Source organism: Rhododendron vialii, chromosome 9a (genome assembly GCF_030253575.1).
Source record: "Rhododendron vialii isolate Sample 1 chromosome 9a, ASM3025357v1".
Classification (NCBI taxonomy): Eukaryota; Viridiplantae; Streptophyta; class Magnoliopsida; order Ericales; family Ericaceae; genus Rhododendron; species Rhododendron vialii.
Genome location: NC_080565.1, coordinates 39,522,274 through 39,543,115, shown reverse-complemented (window position 1 = coordinate 39,543,115; position 20,842 = coordinate 39,522,274). Strand labels below are relative to the sequence as shown.

Genomic DNA, 20,842 nt, shown 5'->3' with positions numbered 1-20,842 from the left:
TGCAAAATAGATGATCAACCTCTGAGTTCCTCCTCAAAACTGGGAAGTTCATACACTAAACTGCCACTTGAGATACTAATCGGATTACTGAAAGTCAAAATTCAACTAAAGATCAAGGCAAGAGAGCATTCTGCTTTCATAGATCATCCACAGACTGCCGAACATTGCACCCTGGAGATATCATGACAAAAGGTAGTTATCAGATCATCCCCATTCTTCACAAATGCAGTTCAACCTGCCCATCTCATGGAGTTGGAGTATAAGCACCTTATACATAAGGAAAAAGCTCATAACCACTTGAAAGACAACTGGACAATAACATTATCTTCGCTCCTAAGGATATTGTTAAACGTCTCTGCATAACAGTTCTGTGCTACTTCAAAAAACAAACTTCAACACAGCAGGTTAATTAAATAGAACACCATGCGGCTACGTAGCATGGATATGGACACCGGTCTTCTAAAAAAATGTGGACACGGACACGGCTGGGGACACAACAAAACTAAATAGGTCAACTTAAAAAAATTATTGTAAACCAGTGGAAACATAGGTACATGTAGAACCATGAAGCATCAATATGGATAAACAAGCATCATACTACACTTTTAACCCAATTTTTTGAAGTAATACACATTTACCCCCAAATTTTTAAAAATGCATATTTAACCCCAGTCGTGTCCCCATGCGTGTCCCTCCCATGTCCCCCTGAAAAATTGCATATTTAATCCCAGTCATGTCCCCATACATGTCCCTGCCGTGTCCTCCTGAAAAATGTAATTTTTGCCATGTCCCGGCATGTTAGACACGGATACGGAGATTTATAGGAGTGTAGGTGCTTCATAGCCACGCGGTCATGAAAGATATGAAGAGATTTAGGAGTAAATCCCCCGACCCAACATACGCAACTACACTGGTAAAACATGACAAGCAGATAAAGTTACATCAAGGAGACTCCTAGAAAGCAGATTGGATTGAAAAATAATTACATGTACATGTATTGCCCAAATATTCCAGTTTACGGAAAAAAAAATTTGTGTGTTACCAAATCCTTTCAACTTCAGTGCCCACTGGTTAACTAACAGAAATATAAAATACGATCGTAAAGATGTTATTGCTCTATTCTCCAAGCTCCCTTTCAACCGTCCAACAAACCCAATAAAACGTATTCTAATAATACACTTTTCTTATCGGTTTGATTCACCACACAAACACAAACATATACCAGACCAACCAAACAGCACAATTTACAGAAAATAACCACGTAACTGAATTTCAACAAATTTCCCGAGTCTCTAAAACAAAGTTCTTGAAAACGGAAACAAACACACGTCAGAACCGAAAAAATTTCACTTTTAAACAGTAAAGTACAAAACTTACAAAAACCTATCAATCATCGACGTGCATCTCTAATCAAACAAGAAGTAATGTAAATGAAAATTCACTTTACCTCCAATGTAAGTGTAACCAGAACGTCCATACTTTGCACAGCGAAAAGCAAAATTAAAACGTAATTACGCTACTACTGAATCTACGCATTATTACGACTAAAATAACTCCTCTCAAGCATAAAGCAAGAGACTGATGACAGGGGGGTAATCGTGAACATTGAACATACCAAAACTTTGTTGAAGTTTCAAGTCTGTGATTTCTTTGAGCGTGAGAGAGAGAGAGAGAGAGAAGTGAAGGGAGCATTCAAAGCGAGGGGGTGGTAGTGGGAGGGAAGCTATGGAGGGGGAAGGTTCGTGGAGACTTCTAGGGCAGCGACTGACTTCTCTTTTTGATTCTTTCTACTCTGAGATTTTGGGGATAAAGCTTTGATTTTCACAGAGAGAGAGAGAGAGAGAGAGGAGAAGTTAGTTAGAGAGAGAAACACACGGGTCTGAGTGGAGTCAAGGCATGAGACAAGATATTCTTTGGGTTGTGGGTCCCTGATCACGGTAACACTTCAAATAGGTGCGTCCTGATTTGCCCAGCGAACCGGGCGATCGTGCATGTGAAAGTAAAAACGTCTTTAAAACACAACTTATTGAAATTCAGGAGTACATGAATTGAAAACGCAAGAGTAATGCGTGAATTAAAATTGAAAGTGCAATGTATTTGAAAAGATTATATGACCTAAGGCTCCGTTTCAAAAAAATTTTAAAAAAATAAGCAGTTTATTTAATATTTTTAAATTAAAAAATAAAGTAAATAAAAATAATTTTTCAATTTTTTTTGCATCGTATAAAAGATCTCATCAAGATCTTCCAACCAAGATCCATATTGCATATTTTTAGATTTCAATAAACTTATAATTTTTGAGTTTGAAATTGTCTTTTTAAAGAATAAGAACTTTTTTTTTTGGTTTCAGAACGGAGCCTAAAGGTGTGTGTCTCTCTCCGATGAGTTGCGATGTTGTTTAGGGAAATTAAGGTCAACTGTTTTTCAAAGTTAAGACAATAATTAAGTTATATTAGCAGAAACGTGTGTCTGGGTCACACCAAATTATCGCTAACCTAATGGAGTAAATAAATAGAGTACTTTATTCAAGTAAAATTCTTTGTTCAAATTAAATTATTTTATTCGAATCACACCGAGGGAGTAAAATATGAGAGGTGATGGCAGTCTCTTTTTAAATACTATTCTACTATGATTAGTACCGGAACTTTGATTTTTCGTCTTTATTCGAAAATTTGCGACTTTGGACCGCAATTTTTTACTTTTTGGATTCTTATCGTCGAGACGAACCAATAATTCACAAAAAATTAATGCAAAACTAATAAATGTACTTCTTTTTTTTTAAAGTAAAGACAAAAAAAATAAGCGAAGTGGCTTATTTAGAGAGAAATTATGTCATTTAGATGTAATATTCCCAAATACTATTTGTGTGAAATAAAAAAGGAAGGTCAAAGCACATATCTAGTCCTGTGAAGACGTTCTTCTACTGTTTGGTGAAGTGTTTACGAGGGTGGACTGACTAAAAGTCTAAAACGAGAAAATTTATTTGCTAGAGTAGTTTTTCAGCCGACCACGACTTTAATCGCGACTAGTAATAGGGAAAGGAAGGCCTCTTCTTGTGGAAAGACGTTTGATTTGGAAACATTACCTTGGAGTTGCATATTGAGAAATAAATTATGTCCAGCGCATCACATCCCATCACATAAAATTACCATGCGATTGGGTCCAACCACGCATGGTGGGCCAATACACGCCTCCCTAGCCATTACGGGTCGGTCAGACACTAATCGATGGTTCTCTGTTCTCACTAGGTCTGGAAATGGAGCTCAGTGACGCAAACCAATCAAGGGATAGATTTCATGAGAGTGATAAATCCCTCTAAAAGAGAATACAAGGAGCAAAAGCTCTCAAATATCTATTATCAATATATCAAAAGCTAACTAATGATGGCACAAGACACCTATTTATAGACTCAAAACCCTACACACACTAAAGACACTAAAATGACAACAATATCCCTAAATCTTACTGCATCATACACCCTCTCTAAAGAAAACAACTTGTCCTCAAGTTGGACAAAATGACTCAAAACAACTAAAAATCAAGGAAAACACAGAACTTTAGAAATATTTATTATGCAGCTCCAAAGTAGGCATGCAGCTGCATTTCTGGATCCATGCCACGATCATGCAATAACCCATCTTCAATACGAGTTTCCATTTGTGTACATCCACCGCGTCCTTGCTTATGTGCCTAGAAATCACACATTTGCCATGCCTCTTAAGGCTCAACACTTCCTCAACATAGGTGACTACACTTGGTTCCAAAACGTTACAAGAATCATCAACCTTCGCATAGAGAAAATTCAACTTCACCACATGTCCAAGATCATACCCCAGACTTTCTCGAGTGAACATCATTCCCAAAGGATCTTCAAGGTGTTCTAAATAGTCTCTCCCCTCTTTTAGTAACTTTGTAGCTAGATGAGGTACCAACGTAATACACACTTGAACATCTTGAGCCATAGGCAATTCAAGAGGCATCTCATACAAGCAACTATCAAGCTTTGGCTCTATGAAATCTTCTAAAATGAGTGGGAAAAGGATATTGTCAGTGCGAACCTTGGAAAATGTAAAACGAAAAAAAAAAGAAAAAAGAAAAGAAAAGAATATGATAAAGCTCCGTTCAGGCTCATCTAAGTACCACAAATACCTCACCTTCAACTCAAGACGTGCTTTGCAATGTACATGAACACAAAATCATCTTTATCGTTTTAAAAGTCTGAGAAATTAGACAAAATCGCAATCTATGGCAATTTTCTAAGGTCTATAGATACTCCTCCACTTGCTTCTCAAATAAGTCAAAATATGTTGATGAGATTTTCCGCAAGTGGAGTGCTCACGCACCTCAGCCAACACTAGGCATACAAAAAGGAAGGGTTATGAGTATGTTTCACTTTCTTTTTTTTCTTTTTTTTGTGTGTGTGTGTGTGTGTGGTGGAGGGGAGTACGACGGTTTGGTATGGAAACTGTGAAACAATTTCTATCCCAAACAATTCAAAAAAGGAAGAAAAGGAAAACAGCTTTCGTAAATTTGTTCCCTTCATCATTTATATACGTTCTTAAGTCATTGGAGAATGGGCGACACCAGGCAGTAACCTGAAACTTTCTCCTTGGACTCCCTACATTTCTAAACAGAAAAAATTCCTTGCTTTGTATTCTTCACTCTCTCCAAATGTAATTCTTTGCTATTATGCTCACAACAGTAAAGAACTTTGATTTCCAAATAGTTCATGTGATCCATCAAAACAAAAAAGACAATCATTGACAGATGAAAACATAATTTCCCGCATATATAAATTATTCAAGAAGTAGAAACTAAACAATTTTATACCGGCTCAAGCAGGAACGAAAGAAGGAACTCAGACTAGGATCAGCAACATGCAAAACGACCTCTCCAAAATCAAGTGAAAATTGAAATTGAAGTATAGCCTGAGTAAAGAAGCAGAATAATAAAGGAAAAGGCTGCATTAGTGTACATGGGAACTAAAAGACAAAGGCGAAATCAAGCACCAAGAAAACTTCAATATTTGAAACAAATGGAGTAGTAACTATTTAGACGATGTCTACAGGTAAAAGCACATAGTTTCTTGCCCCTTAAAAGTACAATTCAACAAGTAGACGAATCCCATTGAGACTCTGGTTGTTTTCCCATGTTTATGTACTTTCCGGTGTTTGGATTACACAAAGCAAGACCAATACTTTTTGCATCAACTAGGTGTAAAACGACTAACGCAGTAAACTTCTAGAAGTCCTTTTCCAAAATATACCAGATCATTTGACCACATGACACTTCTTTCTACCTAACATCACACCTCATGGAAGTGGTGCACTTGATTTTGTTTTGTTCGCTGATTTCTTAAATGCATCTTAATCAGTTTACAAAAAATGCAACTTGATTATTGGATCCTTTTTTCTTTTTGTAAATCATTAGATCTCAGCAAGCAAGAGGATAACAAAGTTTCTGCCATAAAAGGCTTTACATGAAATGTATTTCCCCGAGTAAAACATTTAATTAACAAAAAAAAAACTTAGCCATTATCATAAACATACAAAATGAAATCAGTGCAATAGGAAAAGAAAAAGCATAGAGAGAGCTTCAAAGAGTACACAAGACTCTTCCAATGCTGCAACTCAACAAAATCTCACCCCACTCCTTTACCTCTCAAGTTTTTACAATAACAAAAAGCACATAATAAGAATACAAAATACTAGAACAGAAGCACTGGAAAATTAAAAAACCTTCCAAAATCCATCCATATCCGCAAAAAGCACCTAAACCACTTCAGTTAAACACGCTAAACGCAACATACAACCTAGGACATATAAAAAAACCCTGCCAATATGAAATTCCGAAAGTAAATTTAAACTATTGACAAGGAGCATGTATCAAAAAGATGAATACCAGTAAAAGAAGACCGTTAGAAGTTCGAGACTGAGAAATTGAAGCCACTGAGCGCTGGAAAATCTTGTTTAGCTGCGGATAAACCCTGGCTATCAAATCTTCAGAATTCTCAGCTTTACACAGTTCGTGAAGCTTCTTCACCTGACCACACAAGATAAATCAAGAAAATTCGTTAACAAAAAATGTAAAAAACAAAACTTTTAGGAGATGTTCTTCCTTAGTTATTGTTTTGGTATTTTTTCGGTATTATTTACTTCCCGTAGGTTTGCCTTATCTTTTGTAAACAAAAAAGTTCTTTTTTTCATTTTGGAAAATGCTGGTCTTCCTATAATATATAAAACGTACTTCGATATCCGAGAAAAAATGTACTGATATCTGTGAAATTGTATTAGTATCTATGTATTGAAATCCAAACTTGTTTGACATTATTTGTATATTATCCTATGCTGTTGTGCCTACTAGGTAGCCGACCCCAATTGATTAGGACACAAGGCTCGGTTTGGTTTGGCTGCATCTAATTAGCAAGACCCTTTTTCTTTTGCTCGGCAAATTGGGAAAAAGTTGACGCCACAAAGACAGCTATTTTGAATTTTTCTCCGTGAATTTTTTTTTTCTGCGCTTTTGATAAAACTAAATTTTTACCTTTTTATATTCCAACAAATCCAAGAAGGCAAGAATTAGATGATTAATATGAATTGAGAAAAGACGAAGAAAAATTCAAAAACATTAGTTCAAGTCTTTAAGAAGAACAGAACCTAAGCAATGTGCACAGATATGAAGACATGGTTGCAGAGAGAGAAAGATGGAGAGGGAAACAAACCGAATTGAGTAGTGAAGGATCGGAAGCAGGATCGCTGGCGAAATTGGAATCTCTGGCCATAGAAGATAGGGTCCGGAAGTGTAAATCCCACTCTTTATCTCGTTCGACCATTTTCCGAACTGAATCAAAATGGCTTGTCTTCTTTCCTAGCGATGGAGTCGGGAGAGTACAGCTCCGGTAATTGAGAGAGAGAGAGGTTGCAGACCGCACCAGCGGGAAGTGGTGACGAGAACAGTTGTTTCCTTGGGCTGATGGGCTGGGCTTACACTTCGAGTCGACCTTTTCTAAAAAAACGACGTTGCCCGTAATCATTAACACTTCGCATGTTGCATCTGAGAAGTCTTTTGAAAACCATGTTTGGTAAATTGTGATCTCATTGGGGCTTCTCTCTATGATCGAAACTGTTCATTCTGTAGATATTGTCAAGGAGATAAAGAGTGATAAAGATCATATCAATCTGATTATTATTGGTACATAATCTGAGAGGATTAGAGTGAATTTTTGGTTATGAAAATAGGTTTGGGTATACTGGATTGAACCCATTTAGCATAAAACGACGTCGCCCGTTTCTATTGAAACAGTGTAGTAGGAACTGCAGCGGTTGGTTCAAAATTGCGAGCTCGTTCTGGTTTATCTTCGTGATCGAGACAGTTCATTTCGTAGAGATGGCCAAGAAGATTGACCATTTTGAAGTTCATATTAATTGGGATCTGATTGGTACATAATCGAAGTGGATCGCAATGAATTCGTTTTTGCGAAAATAGAATTGGCCACACTGTATGAAATCCATGTTATCAAAGAAAAAGAATAAATTCACTCCGACGGACGAAGGGACGTCCCCGTCGACGGAGATTCTCGCTCCATTGCAGTAGCAGGTAAACTTCTAATCTTCCATCCTTCAACGCTATCTGTTCTGATAACCAGTAAAGCTAATTTCGATTTTGCATAGCTTGTTAATTGTTCTTGGGAATAATATCGCAAAAAATGGAAACAAAAAACACGAAGGAAACTGCTCCGAACTCCATTCCTGGTGTGACAACAATTGTGTTTATGTGAGATTCCTATGGTCGCTTGAATTTTCCTTAATCTGTTGATGATCTTTCTACTTCTATTAATTGAGGCAATTGTCAAGTACATTTGAACATGCTCGTTTTAGGATTTAGGATTTTGGGTAATGAGTGAAAAGAGGTAGAGAGAGAAATGAGAGTAATAATTAAGAGAAGGTTTATTGGGAACCATGCACAGAGAGAAGTCCAAAGCCCAAAATCCCAGGACGAACATGGTGTTAGCGTATTACTGTACGAGCTGTTGCGAGCACTGGTTTTTGCGATCAAGATTAAGGTTCTTAGAATGGAAATGATTGCTTTCAATTTGGACTTCATAAGATACCTTTTTGTGTGAACTTCCGGTTTTCCCTCTACATATTTAATGTGAACAATACAAAACAACAGAGGTAGGGTGAAGCCTTCATGTGGTGTAGTGTATGAACCATTCAGTAGAGAATTGTATCTTCATTTTGAGTTACCCAGAAACCCAGGGGAACCCTGATTCCTTAGTTTGTTGAAAAGATTTCTTGAAAGTATTTGTCTTTGATCGCCTGCTCGGACTTGGAAAAAAATTCGCTTTTTTTTTTTTCTCAGTTACGAGTTAAGTAAAAGTATGTAGTCATAAGTATGTGGTATAGCATTCTGTTGAGGAAGAATGCTGTCAAGTTTGATAAGTTTAAGGCAAGCTATAGACTAAGGAGTTGGTCTAATGGATGAGAAGCTCCCGCTCCCTCTCCCTCTCTTCCCTCCAAAAGACCCACCATCCAAACCCATTTTCATTTAGTGCCCCATGGTCGGCATTAACGCTGGATCCTGAAAAACTCCTCCTTTCAAAAGCGGGCAACTCAGCGTCATCACTTCTCGTAATCGTAGGTACGGCCACTTCTTCGAACTATATCTTCGCATTTCCCTAAAATCCTATTCCTTTGCAGTTCTTTACTAACCCTGGTTTTCTTCAGTACCAGTTTTTCTTCGTTACCCTAGTTGTAGTTTCAAGCAGCTGAGCATCATTTTCATATCCATATTTTGAGCCCTATTTATGGCGTGGATTCTTATTCTCAAATGTCCATTACTTTGCTGATCCAGAATTTTTCTACTTCCATTGTTAACTAAACCATGTAGAATTATTTTCATTGATTCACTTTGTTGTGGTTTCATATTTTGATTTGTTTTTTTTTTTACGTGACTAGATTCTAATTTGTTGTTTTTGTGAAAGGGTGAAATTTTGTTCTAGCGTAATCATTCAGCACCCATTGTATCGGAGTAATTGTAGTATAAGTGTTACTATTGAACAGTAAAAACGAGCAAAACGAGCATGCCTGGTACGAAATTAGTAATGAGTGTGAATAGTTGAAAAGCTCAGCTCACATTACTCTTTAAAACCCAGGTGTTAAGAAGAGGGAAACTGAGGTCTTGTAACCTGCACAAATGGGGCAATGTCTAGGCGATATGGGGCACATTCCAACACATCCTCCTGGGCCACAACACATGGCAACTGGACAACGGTCCACCAAACAAAGGCCCAACCAAGCTCTGATACCAAGTTGAAAAACTCAGCTCACGCTACAACTTAAAACCCAGGTGTGAAAAAGAGGAAAATTGGGGCCTTATATGGGGCATGTCCAAGTGATGTGGGACACATTCCAACTTCACCTGGACTAGTCGGGAGAGATGTGGCAACAAAGAGATATTAATCATTGGCAGGCTAATCCTAGTAGATATATAGAGATTCGAGAATGATGTTATCTTACTGTATACTGGCAATGCAGGTCTGAACCTTGAAACCACACTGAAAGATTGTGAAGTGAAGTCCCACATCGTTTGGGTACCAAAGTAAGATGAAGTATATAATCGTGAGGACACTCTCACTTTAATAACTAGCTTTTGAAGTTGAGTTTTACTCGGGATCGTGTAATAGAGATAACCTAGGCATACGTTAAAACCCTTACCCTAACATGTGGTACAAAGTTTTTTTGGGGGGTGTGTGATCATTCTCGTTTTTCATCAACAAAGGCCATCTGAACCAACGTTATTCTTGAATGGCATGGAACTCTTTTGAATTTCTTTTTCTCTTTACCTCTGTATGGTTGCCTGGAAACCAGCAAAATTAAACAAACTAGGAAATTATCCCCCATTGAGTAACTTAGATTAATTTACTTTTGAGTGACTAAGATTATAGCGCAACGAGAATGAGATTGAGTAAAAGCAATGGATTTAGCCATTGTGAGGAGCACAGATGGTATTGCATTCTTCAATTCTTTCTAAAGAAAATGCCATGGCCTTTGGGGAACCAGCAAATGTAGGAATGCAAATATTTATTTGAAGTTATGGTATATCGCGCAAGACCAGTTGCCTCCTAGTAATGCACCGTGTTTAAATATGTAGACCGATATTTTGGAGTTATAACGCTGACTGTGCTAAAACATGAAAAGCAGGACAATTGCTTCAATTTGGCCTAATATTTTTCTCAATTGTTTTCTTTCGTTGTTGGGATATTCGAGTTGAACTTCGTTCTTTGCATTTTCCTTATGCAGTGTTAGGAATATTTTGAGTCATGGATTCAAGATTGCCAGTACAAGGCATGAACGTTCAGAAAAATTCTGAGGGTACGGATATTAGTGGAATTGCCAGTAAAAGATGGAAGTACCTTTGGGTTTCGGTTTCCCATTTTGACTTTGAGTTGCATGTATGGAAGAACTTCATGGGCAATCGAGAGAACTTTGACAGATTTCAAGAGGGTTACATGAACAATTTCATGACCTTCCTTGACACAGATTCTGTTCTTCGCGAGAATTTGCATATTCAGAAATTCCAGCTATCTTGCCAAGGAAAAATTGACTTTTCGCGCTTTTATTCATGGGTTTGTGCTGTCATAACGTGTAATGTTCGCGAGCTCGACCTTGAATTGACTATGCGTGAGATTGGTGAGTTGCCTTGGAGCCTTTTTACTTGCAAAACCTTAGCGGTTTTGAAGATTAATGGCAAATTCATTTTTAATGTTCCGCATTATGTTTGTTGCCAAATCTCAAGACCCTCAGTCTGAATTCACTTATTTATTTGGGTGATGGGTTGATACGAAAATTCCTCTTGGGCTGTCCTGCTCTTGAGGAGTTGGAGATAAGGAGACCAGAATGGGATAATATGTGGACTCTTGATGTTTCTGTGCCTTCGTTGAAGAGGTTGACATTGGGTCTTCATATCCATGAGGAGGAATTATATCATGAAGCGGGTTTAAATACAAGATCATGGTTAATGCTCCAAATATTGAATATCTTGATTTTTATGATTTTGTGTCGGATTACATTTTTGTCGGTGGTCTGCCCTCTGTGGCGAAAGCCCGTGTGAACATCCATAAATCTTTTGAAGATTGGGATTGGAGAAAACAAGGAAACTATGGAAATCGAGCATCCAGGCTACTTAAAAGTATCTCAAATGTTTGGCGTCTGATGTTAACGGGTTATACCTTGCAGGTAAGCCTTCTTGAAAGAATTTAGTTTAATCTGTATGGGACTCGATAAGAGCTTCTCTCTACTTTTCTGTGTTCAGCTTTTCTGGTTTTCTCTTTGTATAAACCATAACCTCGCACTTATGCAGTGTCTCAGCTACAGTGATCCCAATTGGGCTACATATTGTAATTTGGTCTATCTAGAGCTAGGTTTTGATCCATTGAATGGCCCGGTGCTGTTGCCGGATTTACTTCGAAGTTCACCTAAACTAGAAGCTCTTGTTTTTCCAGAGGTAAGTTGGGTTCTCTGATGTTATAGATATTACAAATTTACAAGGATCTAATTTGCTGTTATCTGAAATAGTGCAACTTCTCTTTCTTCATTAGGGATTGACAGTCATCGGGGAACGTGAGTATGACGTTAACAGGGACATATTTTTTGATTACTGCTGGAGCCCACCAGAACAAGTGCCCGAATGTTTACTTCTTAGCCTCAAGAAAATCGAAATCCACATTTTTGTGGCGATGAAGATGAAGAGCTGAACCTGGTGAAATACTTGTTGAAGAATGGAATGGTATTGGAGAAGGTGACAATTTGGTCACTACTTGTTTGGTGGTGATAATTCCTTCAGCTTTAAAGATGAATTGGAAAATTATCCCAGGGGCTCAACTAACTGTAATTTCAGACTTTTTATTCCTTATCTAGTACCAATCAGCAGCAGCAGCAGCTGACATTTTGTTTCTCTCTTGGACTCCTGTTCGTGTCGCAGATTGTTGGTTCTTTCGAAATCTGACTTTAGTATGTATAGTTTGTTTTTGCTGGACTGCAATATGTTTTCAAACAACCACCACCTTGATTTTGAAATGTTGATCTTCCAGACTTGGTTTGAAGCCTGTGGAATTACTTAGTGTGCCGTGCAGTGATTTTCAGTCTTCAGACTGACTTGTTTATATGTTTTCGTACTTTCCTTTTCGCTACAGCAATACGAGATAAAAAAGCATATATCAGTACCATATTTCAGAACACGGCTTAGGAAGCTTTGATGGAATGTCAATCACTTAGTTATTTTTTATAGGTTGCTGGCATTCTATGTTACTTGGGCTCTGCACGCTTCTACTTTGGATTTGAGTCGTTTGTGAGTAGTTCTCATGGACGCAGTGTCCTTCTGGCACTACCTGTTTTTTCACTAAATTTGCCAAAATTCGGTCCTACCAAACAGTACCTTGCATGGAGACCTTTTGTGGCTGTCCACTTTTTTTTGTTTTTTAGAAGGTAAGAAATCTAATCTACTCTTGTTCTTAGCTTCTTGTAAAGGTTAAACTTCTGGGAGATGTAGAAACAACTTTCGCCTGACTTCTTCCCCATTTATTGCAGATCATTTTCAGTCAGTGGTTTCATAAGTTGCATAACTGAACTTGGTCACCTAAAACTAAAAGGGGAAGCAAAAGTTTATCGTCTTCAAAGCAGTGGGACTCAAATTCTGTTAGCTGGATCGATAAATCAAGCATGTTTATTTACGAGGTCAATCCTTGAATCTAGAATAGTATGGACGTTATAACCAATAACAGAGTTAGGGTGTGTTTCAAGTATTTTTAAGAACCTTAGCGGAATTGGGCCTTATGTTCACTCAATGATTTACAAATGTATTATGGACGGTTGGATCTGGATTCTTCTTGTAGAAAACACATGAAGATAGGTTTGATCTAAACCTTGCTTCACGGTGTGTTTCCCCTCAACTAAATGGACAAAAAAGATAGCAATTTTGTTCACCCTCGATGAGGGTATAATCATTATGTATCTCACTTTTTTAAACGAAACCATTCAATTTTTCCAAATTCATTTTCTAGGATACCCTGACAAAATTCAGCTCAATCAAATATTGATAAGTGCTTCGTCTAAGAGTTTATTTATTTTCTTTAAAATTCCTAACTGGAAAATTAAACTTTTAGATCAAATGCTTACCAATCTCCTATTAAGATATGAATTTTTACGTAGTCTCCTAACGAATGAATTTAGACAATATGAATTCTGATTATGGTAATGAAACACAGAAGAGAAATGCTAGGTGCAAAGAAAATGTACAGTGCATCTGAGCCATTCATGTACACTTTAAGGATATTTTCTTTGTCCCTAGCACTCCTCAACACAGAATGAGCATACCCTTGCGAGGGTGAACAAAATTGCTCTTGACAAGAAGCTCATGTTTTTACGGATTTTTAGACAAATCATTCTCCTAACATTCATTACCTAAAATAGTACTCCTATTCAGCAGAATAAATTGATTATTGTCACCAAAGACAAATTTTTTTTAGCGGAAATGCACCCTCAACTTCGTGTTGGTGTCTAAAATAGTACTAGTGGTAGTAGATGATAGACACAAGGCAAAAATGAGAAAGAGGAATCATTGGCGGGTGATTTAAAAAAAGAAAGAAAGAAAGAGAACGAGGTAAAAAGTGTTATTTTGGGATTTCACCGTACACTTCCCCTGTCGGCCAAAACCCTCGGAAATGATATTGGTACCGACCCCGTCGGAATATACATATATACACGAAAAAAGGTGTTCAGATCAAGCACCTTACATACCTCGGATGCCGTTGATTCTCGCGCGGGCCCCCTCGTTTTTTTTTATAGAATTTTTGGACGGCTCGGATCGGCCGTCCGGTGGCCGGAGACGGCCCGGCGCGGCCGTCCCTACGATTTCGGTACCGACGAGCATCACTCCAAAACCCCAGCCCTAAAAACCTCTGGTTTTGTTTTTCAGACTTTTTTTCCCTCCATTTATTAGTTTACACCGAAAGAGAGAGAAAATTTACACGTAAAGCTTTAAACTTTCTCCTCAGTTTATGATTTTAAGCCACTGATTCACCCAAAAAGGTTAGCCCTTTGGTTTCTTCTCTGTAATTGTTTGTTTTTTTTTTTTCCCTCCGCAAATTTGTTTTCTATCAACTTCTTCATTGTATGTAACTGTACTCCTTTCTCCGATCATTCTTCTTTGATGGGTTTGTTCTTTACATGGAATGGGCTGTTTGGGTTTTGGAATCTTGATTCCTTATGGAAGCTGAAAATATGTTTTAGTTATGGGTTTCTAGTACCCTTAAAAAAGAAGAAGAAGAAAGAAATGGGTTTCTAGTTAAGTATCCGGCAATGTAACCTTTGGGAGCTAATAGATTAATATTTGTACTAATGGTGGTTAGGTATTTTAACTTGTTTTTGTCTATAACAATTTGATTTACTTAGTATTATTCGTTAATATTCAGGAACATCTTCGGCTATGTACCATGGATTCAGATATTGGGAAGAGCTTAGATAGGATCAGCAAGTTACCAGATTCCGTATTGTGTCACATACTTTCATTCCTTCCGACAAAAAAGGAAAATTTTTATAAATGGTCCCTCTAGTTTGCATGAATTTTTATTTTCGTCCCTCTAGTATCAATTGTGTTACTTTTAGTCCTATAATTTGCATTCTGTCTCAATTTCGTCCCTCTCGCTTACGGCGTTAATGAAACAAACGGAATCAGAGGACAAAATTGTCATTTCTCCTCAAAGAGGGACTAAATTGAGATTTCATGCAAACTAGAGGGACTATTTCTATAATTTTATTTTTTACTTTTGTTTTTGTAAATAAATTTAAAATACACCATATATAATATATTTTTCATCTCATTTTATATTGAATAATAAAAAATATGTTGAAATTTTTTAAAGTTTTTATTATATACATCACAAAAAATATGAGAAAATTCGAAAAACAACTCTTATGTTAATTGTCTTAGTCTTGTATTTTTTTTTTCAATTGAATTTTCACTATCGTTATTTTTTTTTGTCACATGATTAAAAAGAAAAAGTTATTCAGTAGTATTTAGAAATCTTGTAATTGTGTTTAATTAAGTAATGAAACACTATTAAATATTAAGAGATCAAATACATTAAAATATGGGTATAAGTGTATTTATTTTGGGACTTACTCATAAGATCACTCATATAACAAATAAACACGAATTTTAAACATTTTTTTTATTGGGTGAAAAAATAAGAAGATTATAAGAACATGATACAAAGACATTAGCTAAGGGGTTAATTTGTACATTTTCTAATATTTTTGTAATGTGTAATGAAATATAAATTTTTCAATATAGTTTGATTACCCAATAAAAAATAATTACCCAATAAAAAATAATTCAGCTGTCAAATACATTACTTATGGTCTTTTTTATTTTATTTGCAAAAAATGAAAGTAAAATGTAAAATTTTAAAAATAATCCTTCTGGTTTGTATAAAATTTCAATTTGGTCTCTCTGTGAGAGAAAATGAAAATTTTGCCCTTCAATTCTGTTTGTTTCATGGATGGCGTTAGAGAGAAGAACGAAATTGAGATGAAATGAAAATTATAGGGTTAAAATTGATACAATTAATAGTAGAGGGACAAAAATGAAAATTCGTGCAAACTAGAGGGACCATTTTTATAAATTTCCCGACAAAAAATGCAGTGGGAACCAGCATTCTTTCAACAAGGTGGCGGTACCTTTGGACTTTTGTGACCGGCATCGACTTTGACGATTCTGTGCTCTTCCGTGACCGCAATGAATTTGACGGCCGCAATGACATGGTCAATTTTAGCTTTATGAATTTCGTGAACAGAGTGTTGCTTCTCAGTGACGTGCGGTGTTTGGAGCGATTCCGACTTAGGCTAAAGTTCTTCTGTAATTCTGATGTCGTTAGTGCATGGATCTGTGCCATAATTAAGCGGAATGTACCAGTGGTGGACCTCAACTGCGACTTACATTTATCTTTTTGAGTTTCCTCGTGTGTGATTTTCGCCAGTAAAACGCTGGTGAATCTAACACTGCAGGGAGATTTTCGCTTGAGAATACCCACTTCCGTTTGTCTTCCTAGCCTTAAGATTCTTAACCTAGTGGAACTGCATTGTGAGAATCAAGACTCAGCTCAGAATCTCCTCTCCGGATGCCCAGTTCTCGAAGAGTTGTATATGACAGGGTGTGAGTATCATTTTGCTAATGCAAAGATATGGAATAGTTCTGTGCCCACATTGAAACGTCTGTACGTATTTCGTGACACCGATTGGTCCAACAGAGATGAATCTGATGACCAATACTACAAGCTTGTGGTTAATGCCCCCAAACTTGAATGCCTTGATCTCGTAGATAGGGCGACAGAGGAGTTCTCGTTGGTGAATTTATCATCGCTGCTGAAGGCTAGAGTTCTTGCTTTGTTGTCTCCTTTAAGGTCTTCGACCAACGATGGTCCCAAGACATCTATGCTTCTCGAAGGGATTGCAACAAAATTCTTGATGTACGTTTTCTCTACTCATTAGCTATACTAGAAAGAGGATGTTGAGTTTTTTTTTTTGGTTATTTCTTACTTTTTTGAAAAGGACATTGACGAGTTCCTTTTTTAGGTTTCTATTTTTTTTTTAGATATTTAAGATTTAAAGCCTTATCTATAAGCTGAAAGTTAAGAGTTTTGTGCTATGCAAGCCAGCTTACGTGCACCTCGACTAATCATTGGAGGACCAATCCTACCGGGGTCCGAAGTCCGGGGTAAAATCCTGCATAGATTGGACCAACAAAAGTTGATAGCACCTGAGAGATTTCAACCTGAGACCTTTGAGCAAACTCCTAAGTCTTTTGCCTTTTTTATGATAACTCAGGTATCCGGGCAAGCTTACGGGCACCTCGACTAATCTTGGGGGAATGATCTCACCATCCACTAGTGGGGGCCCTAATTAAAGTCTAAGCAAAGTTTTGTATGAACTGGCCCAAAGGATTTGATAGCACCTGAGAGATTTCGAACTTGTAACCTTAGGAGGGAGCAAACCTAATAAGTCTTCGGCCATAACTACCAGGCCTCAAAGCCCGAGGGTTAATGAGAATATTAAGCTAAGGCTGCTTTGGTTTTTTTGGGTAACTAATTTGTTATGGAAACACACCAAAAAAGAATGCCTTGAACCCCATACAATCAATCATTACAGACCAGAAAAAGAAAGAAAGAAGAAGAGCCTAAACGAGAAAATCACAAAGCCACAGCTCTAACAATCCAATAAAGACTTAGATGCCATCTCCCTAACCCTTTGCCATTCAGCTGGGTTTTTAAACAATTTCCAGGCACTTAAAAAGGCCCTGATATCCCTTCTAATGTTGCACAACACGTCGTCTTTATCCCCTCTTTTAGCCAGGAAAATCCTTGCATTCCTTCCCCCCCAAGTGTGGTAGATGGCTGCAGAAAAAACCAGTTTGATTAGAGAACTCAAAACAGAACCATGGCTGCTCCTCTGAATCATCCATTCAAACTCCTGGTCTAAACCCATAGGCCTCCTAAACACCCCACATTGCTCTAGCAGGTTCTGCCAATACTCATCTAGAGAAGAGGCAACCAAAAAATAAGTGAGAGTGGCTTTCATTCTCTCTTTCGCAGAGCACACAAAATTTATTATTGACAGGTCCCCATCTAGCAAGTCTATCCTTTGTTCCCATCCTTCCATGACATGCCATCTAAAGGATCGCAGCCTACCTTGGAACATAATGTCTAAAATAGACAACCTTGTACCATCTGACTAAACAGCTTGTGGTTTTTGGAGCTTCCCATGCAGGCATTGAGGAATACCCCCATTCCCAGTAAGCATCCACCTGACCACGTCCTTTTTGTAAACTATTGTATTTAAATCCTCTGGAATGTTGTCCATGATTTCTTGAATTACAGGATTCCTGGCCCTAGGCCATTTGCAATTCCCATCCTTAAAGATTTGCAGCCAAAGGCCTACCCACTTGGAACACCACCCTTCTGCCATAATGCATGCAGCATGTACACTTTTAAGGAAATAGAGTCCCACATTGCTCGAGAGTGGAATGGATATTCACTTAATAACATTTGGGGCCTTTCCACTCATTGCCAATTGGTTTTGAATTGGATATAAAGTTTTCACATAGTATCAGAGCGGGGTTCATTCCATCCAATATTTTAAAAATTTACAATCCACACCTCAAGATGACAGACTAGCAAAAAGGCTGCACAATGATAGGACCCAAGAGTGGCCAAACGTGACAGACCTCAAACGCGGCTACACGTGAGGGGGATGTTAAGAAAATAGAGTCCCCCATTGCGTGGGAGTAGAATGGATATTCACTTAATAACATTTGAGACCTCTCCACTCATTGCCAATTGATTTTGAGTTGGATATAAAGTTTTCACCTCACTGGACCTAATGGATGCCAATTATCATGCCTGTAACACCCCATGTAGACCACTGTCTCAGTACCTTAATTTTGATTCACAAGCCACACCACATGGCACAAAATGCTTAAACCCAAGTTACTTGTGGTATCTTATAGGGTTTATTATGCGCCCAAGCTCACCCATGTAAACTATCGATGTCGGACGGGATATCACAATCTCCCCACCTTTTATGGCTTCGCGCCCTCGTGAGGGGTTGAGCACTAGAGTCACCACAGTCTTCCCCAGGTCTGTTGACTCTGATCCCTGGTGCCATAACCCACATGGTCGCTCTAATGCCATTTGTAATGCCCCCATATAGACCACTGGCTCATTACCTTGGTTTTGATCCACAAGCCACACTACATGGAGACTTCTGATGTGGGATGGGGTATCACAATGCCATAGAAAAGTGGAGTTACCATTACCAATCATATATCTTATCCAGCCTTGAGCAATGTCCCTTAGCCTTGAGGCTTCTTGTGTTTTTTTAAAGTACTATGTAATGATATTGAACATGTTATTTGTCAATGCTATAGATACTCACCGAGGTTGAAGATTATGTTCTACCTACTTTCCATAATTTGACCCATTTGAGGCTTGGTGCGGAAAGCGGTTCTTGCTGGAATTGGGATTTGCTTAAGGATTTTCTTCGGTGCTCACCTAATATTGAAGTTCTTATTCTTGAGGTGTGTTAAGATCAAGTTCAGATTTCTGCTATCACTCTCTCCATTTCTTAATTCTGATTTTTGGCCCGTTGTTTTTGTCATCAGCGAACAAGAATCCTTGATTCAGCCAAACTATGGAGACCACGTCCGCAAGTGCCCAGTTGTTTGGCATTGCATCTCAGGGAAATCGAGATTCCACAATTTGATGGAAAAGAATACCAGCTTGATCTGATAAAATATTTGCTGGAAAATGCCAAAGTTCTGAAGAAGATGACGATTGGTTATCTCGATTCAAGTAGCTGTGTTTGCAACCTATCAGAAAAACTAAAAGAGTCCGGTAGCTGTTTTTGCAGGGCATTTTCAGCATTTTCAAGGGGCTCAAAGACTTGTGAACTTAATATTCGTTGCCGAAATTAGGTGAGAATTTGCGTTGCTGTAAGATAAGGATAACAGTACTGAGGGAGCTTCTTGGAGATGATATTCGTGCTGGGTTGCAGGTCAATCCAGAATTCAAGCGCCAATCTTTTCAACCTTCTGTTGCTTTCCGTACCACTTATGTTTCAGCTTCCTGTGCTCATGCTAAGGATTCCTCTTTATCTTTGCTGTTTCTGGGTGGTGTTGGAGCTGATGGAGTGAGTTGATGTTTCCTAGTTGTGGTAACTGTTGTATGCATCTCTGGGGTGCTCCTAGTCTATCTTTGTTTTTTCTTTTTGTGTTGTCGGGTAAGCTAATTCAAGTATATCTTTGTGGTTGGTGTATGAGGAAAATACAGTTCAAGATTCCGAAACGTCTTCCCTCGTTAATTTTGTCAAAAATGCTTTGGCCTCTTGATTTGCTATTAGCAGTGTAAGTAGTTGATTCCATGTGTCTGAAAGTCTTGTCATACGGAGGGCAATTTGTGCTATCCTTGTGCAACTGTCATACTATTATTTTTAGTACATTTCAAGGAGTACTTAATAGCATCAATTGATGTCAAGAAAATACCGTCATATACAGGCCAGCCCGGCCGATGTTTCCAATCCTTACTCGGTGGTCAAACAGGCTAACTAAGTATCGCGTTCACATTGGATGAACGGTTATTTCTTTGCTTTTTTTGTGATACATCTTATAGCAAGAGAACGTTACAAATAACCGTTGCATTGAAACTTTTTCCCTCGCAGTGAGAAGTAAGGAGGAAAGTGTTTACTGTTTGCTACTAGTAGTAGCTCTATGGTCGCATCACTCACCACCCGCTCCTCCTTCTCCCTTCTCACATGTAGGAAACCTGCTTTTTCCTAAAAAAACCCAGAGTTTTGCTTTACAAAACAGAGAAAGTGCTTTCGAAAAACGGAGAAGTCAAAAAATAATTCAACGGTGAACACATTATACACACCATATAACATGTTACTATAATATTACTTCAGTAGAATGTGGTTCATTACATGACAAATAAAGTAATACGTTTTACCAATATACTGTTGACACTCTAAACGTATCCAAAGTGTGATAAAAATTGTAATCGCCAGAGTATTATCGGTCGTCAAATGTTTATCGGAGTTTTTAAATATTCATCCTCAAATCTCATCCCCTGTAAGTATTCATCCTGGCCATTTCGAACAGTTATGTTTTCATCTTTTCAGATGGTGAATTACCTATCTTACCCTTTTAATAAGATATTAATATATATATATATATATATATATATATATATGTGTGTGTGTGTGTGTGTGTGTGTGTGTGTGTGTGTGTATTG

The 20,842-nt window shown here is 37.8% G+C and overlaps 5 protein-coding genes across 6 annotated transcripts in view; 3 read left to right on the top strand and 2 right to left on the bottom strand.

Moving 5' to 3' along the window:
- Positions 1–1,876, bottom strand: part of LOC131300606 (cyclic nucleotide-gated ion channel 1-like) — an 8,504-nt gene extending 6,628 nt beyond the window's left edge. The window contains exons 1-2 of one of the 2 annotated variants that reach the window (XM_058326532.1): positions 1,616–1,876; positions 1–235 (exon numbers count right to left, since the gene is read on the bottom strand). The exon at positions 1–235 is cut by the window's left edge and continues 53 nt beyond it. The gene's annotated coding sequence lies outside the window, so the exon portion shown is untranslated. The remainder of the gene's footprint in view (positions 236–1,615) is intronic. The other variant, XM_058326533.1, reaches the window with a different exon arrangement.
- Positions 1,877–3,394: 1,518 nt separating this feature from the next.
- LOC131300607 (uncharacterized) lies at positions 3,395–6,948 on the bottom strand. The gene is made up of 3 exons (XM_058326534.1): positions 6,722–6,948; positions 5,902–6,042; positions 3,395–4,928 (listed from the first exon to the last, which is right to left on the bottom strand). The coding sequence occupies exons 1-3, from the start codon at positions 6,830–6,832 to the stop codon at positions 4,815–4,817; spliced, it is 366 nt and encodes a 121-aa protein (XP_058182517.1). The 5' UTR covers positions 6,833–6,948; the 3' UTR covers positions 3,395–4,814.
- A 507-nt stretch (positions 6,949–7,455) lies between these two features.
- LOC131301684 (F-box/LRR-repeat protein At2g42730-like) lies at positions 7,456–12,139 on the top strand. The gene is made up of 4 exons (XM_058328065.1): positions 7,456–7,596; positions 10,302–11,237; positions 11,362–11,505; positions 11,600–12,139. The coding sequence occupies exons 2-4, from the start codon at positions 11,013–11,015 to the stop codon at positions 11,753–11,755; spliced, it is 525 nt and encodes a 174-aa protein (XP_058184048.1). The 5' UTR covers positions 7,456–7,596; positions 10,302–11,012; the 3' UTR covers positions 11,756–12,139.
- Positions 12,140–14,411: 2,272 nt separating this feature from the next.
- Positions 14,412–16,015, top strand: LOC131299905 (putative F-box protein At1g58310). The gene is made up of 2 exons (XM_058325478.1): positions 14,412–14,589; positions 15,665–16,015. The coding sequence occupies exons 1-2, from the start codon at positions 14,492–14,494 to the stop codon at positions 16,008–16,010; spliced, it is 444 nt and encodes a 147-aa protein (XP_058181461.1). The 5' UTR covers positions 14,412–14,491; the 3' UTR covers positions 16,011–16,015.
- Positions 16,016–18,899: 2,884 nt separating this feature from the next.
- LOC131299904 (putative F-box/FBD/LRR-repeat protein At5g44950) lies at positions 18,900–19,867 on the top strand. Its single transcript, XM_058325477.1, has 3 exons — positions 18,900–18,926; positions 18,982–19,131; positions 19,216–19,867. Exons 1-3 carry the CDS (start codon positions 18,900–18,902, stop codon positions 19,525–19,527), a joined length of 489 nt encoding a protein of 162 aa, XP_058181460.1. The 3' UTR covers positions 19,528–19,867.
- Positions 19,868–20,842: the final 975 nt, after the last annotated feature.

Bases quoted from the DNA above. Each gene is read 5' to 3' on its own strand.
- LOC131299905 (XM_058325478.1), top strand. From the start codon at position 14,492: ATGGATTCAGATATTGGGAAGAGCTTAGATAGGATCAGCAAGTTACCA. The intron at 14,590-15,664 runs TTTTTATAAATG...CGTGCAAACTAG, and splicing joins CTTCCGACAAAAAAGGAAAA to AGGGACCATTTTTATAAATT.
- LOC131301684 (XM_058328065.1), top strand. From the start codon at position 11,013: ATGGTTAATGCTCCAAATATTGAATATCTTGATTTTTATGATTTTGTG. The intron at 11,238-11,361 runs GTAAGCCTTCTT...GCACTTATGCAG, and splicing joins TAACGGGTTATACCTTGCAG to TGTCTCAGCTACAGTGATCC. The intron at 11,506-11,599 runs GTAAGTTGGGTT...TTTCTTCATTAG, and splicing joins AAGCTCTTGTTTTTCCAGAG to GGATTGACAGTCATCGGGGA.
- LOC131299904 (XM_058325477.1), top strand. From the start codon at position 18,900: ATGTCCCTTAGCCTTGAGGCTTCTTGT. The intron at 18,927-18,981 runs GTTTTTTTAAAG...TCAATGCTATAG, and splicing joins TTAGCCTTGAGGCTTCTTGT to ATACTCACCGAGGTTGAAGA. The intron at 19,132-19,215 runs GTGTGTTAAGAT...TTTTGTCATCAG, and splicing joins TTGAAGTTCTTATTCTTGAG to CGAACAAGAATCCTTGATTC.
- LOC131300607 (XM_058326534.1), bottom strand. From the start codon at position 6,832: ATGGTCGAACGAGATAAAGAGTGGGATTTACACTTCCGGACCCTATCT. The intron at 6,043-6,721 runs GTTTGTTTCCCT...TTGTGTGGTCAG, and splicing joins ATCCTTCACTACTCAATTCG to GTGAAGAAGCTTCACGAACT. The intron at 4,929-5,901 runs GTATTCATCTTT...TTCTTTACTCAG, and splicing joins CTAACGGTCTTCTTTTACTG to GCTATACTTCAATTTCAATT.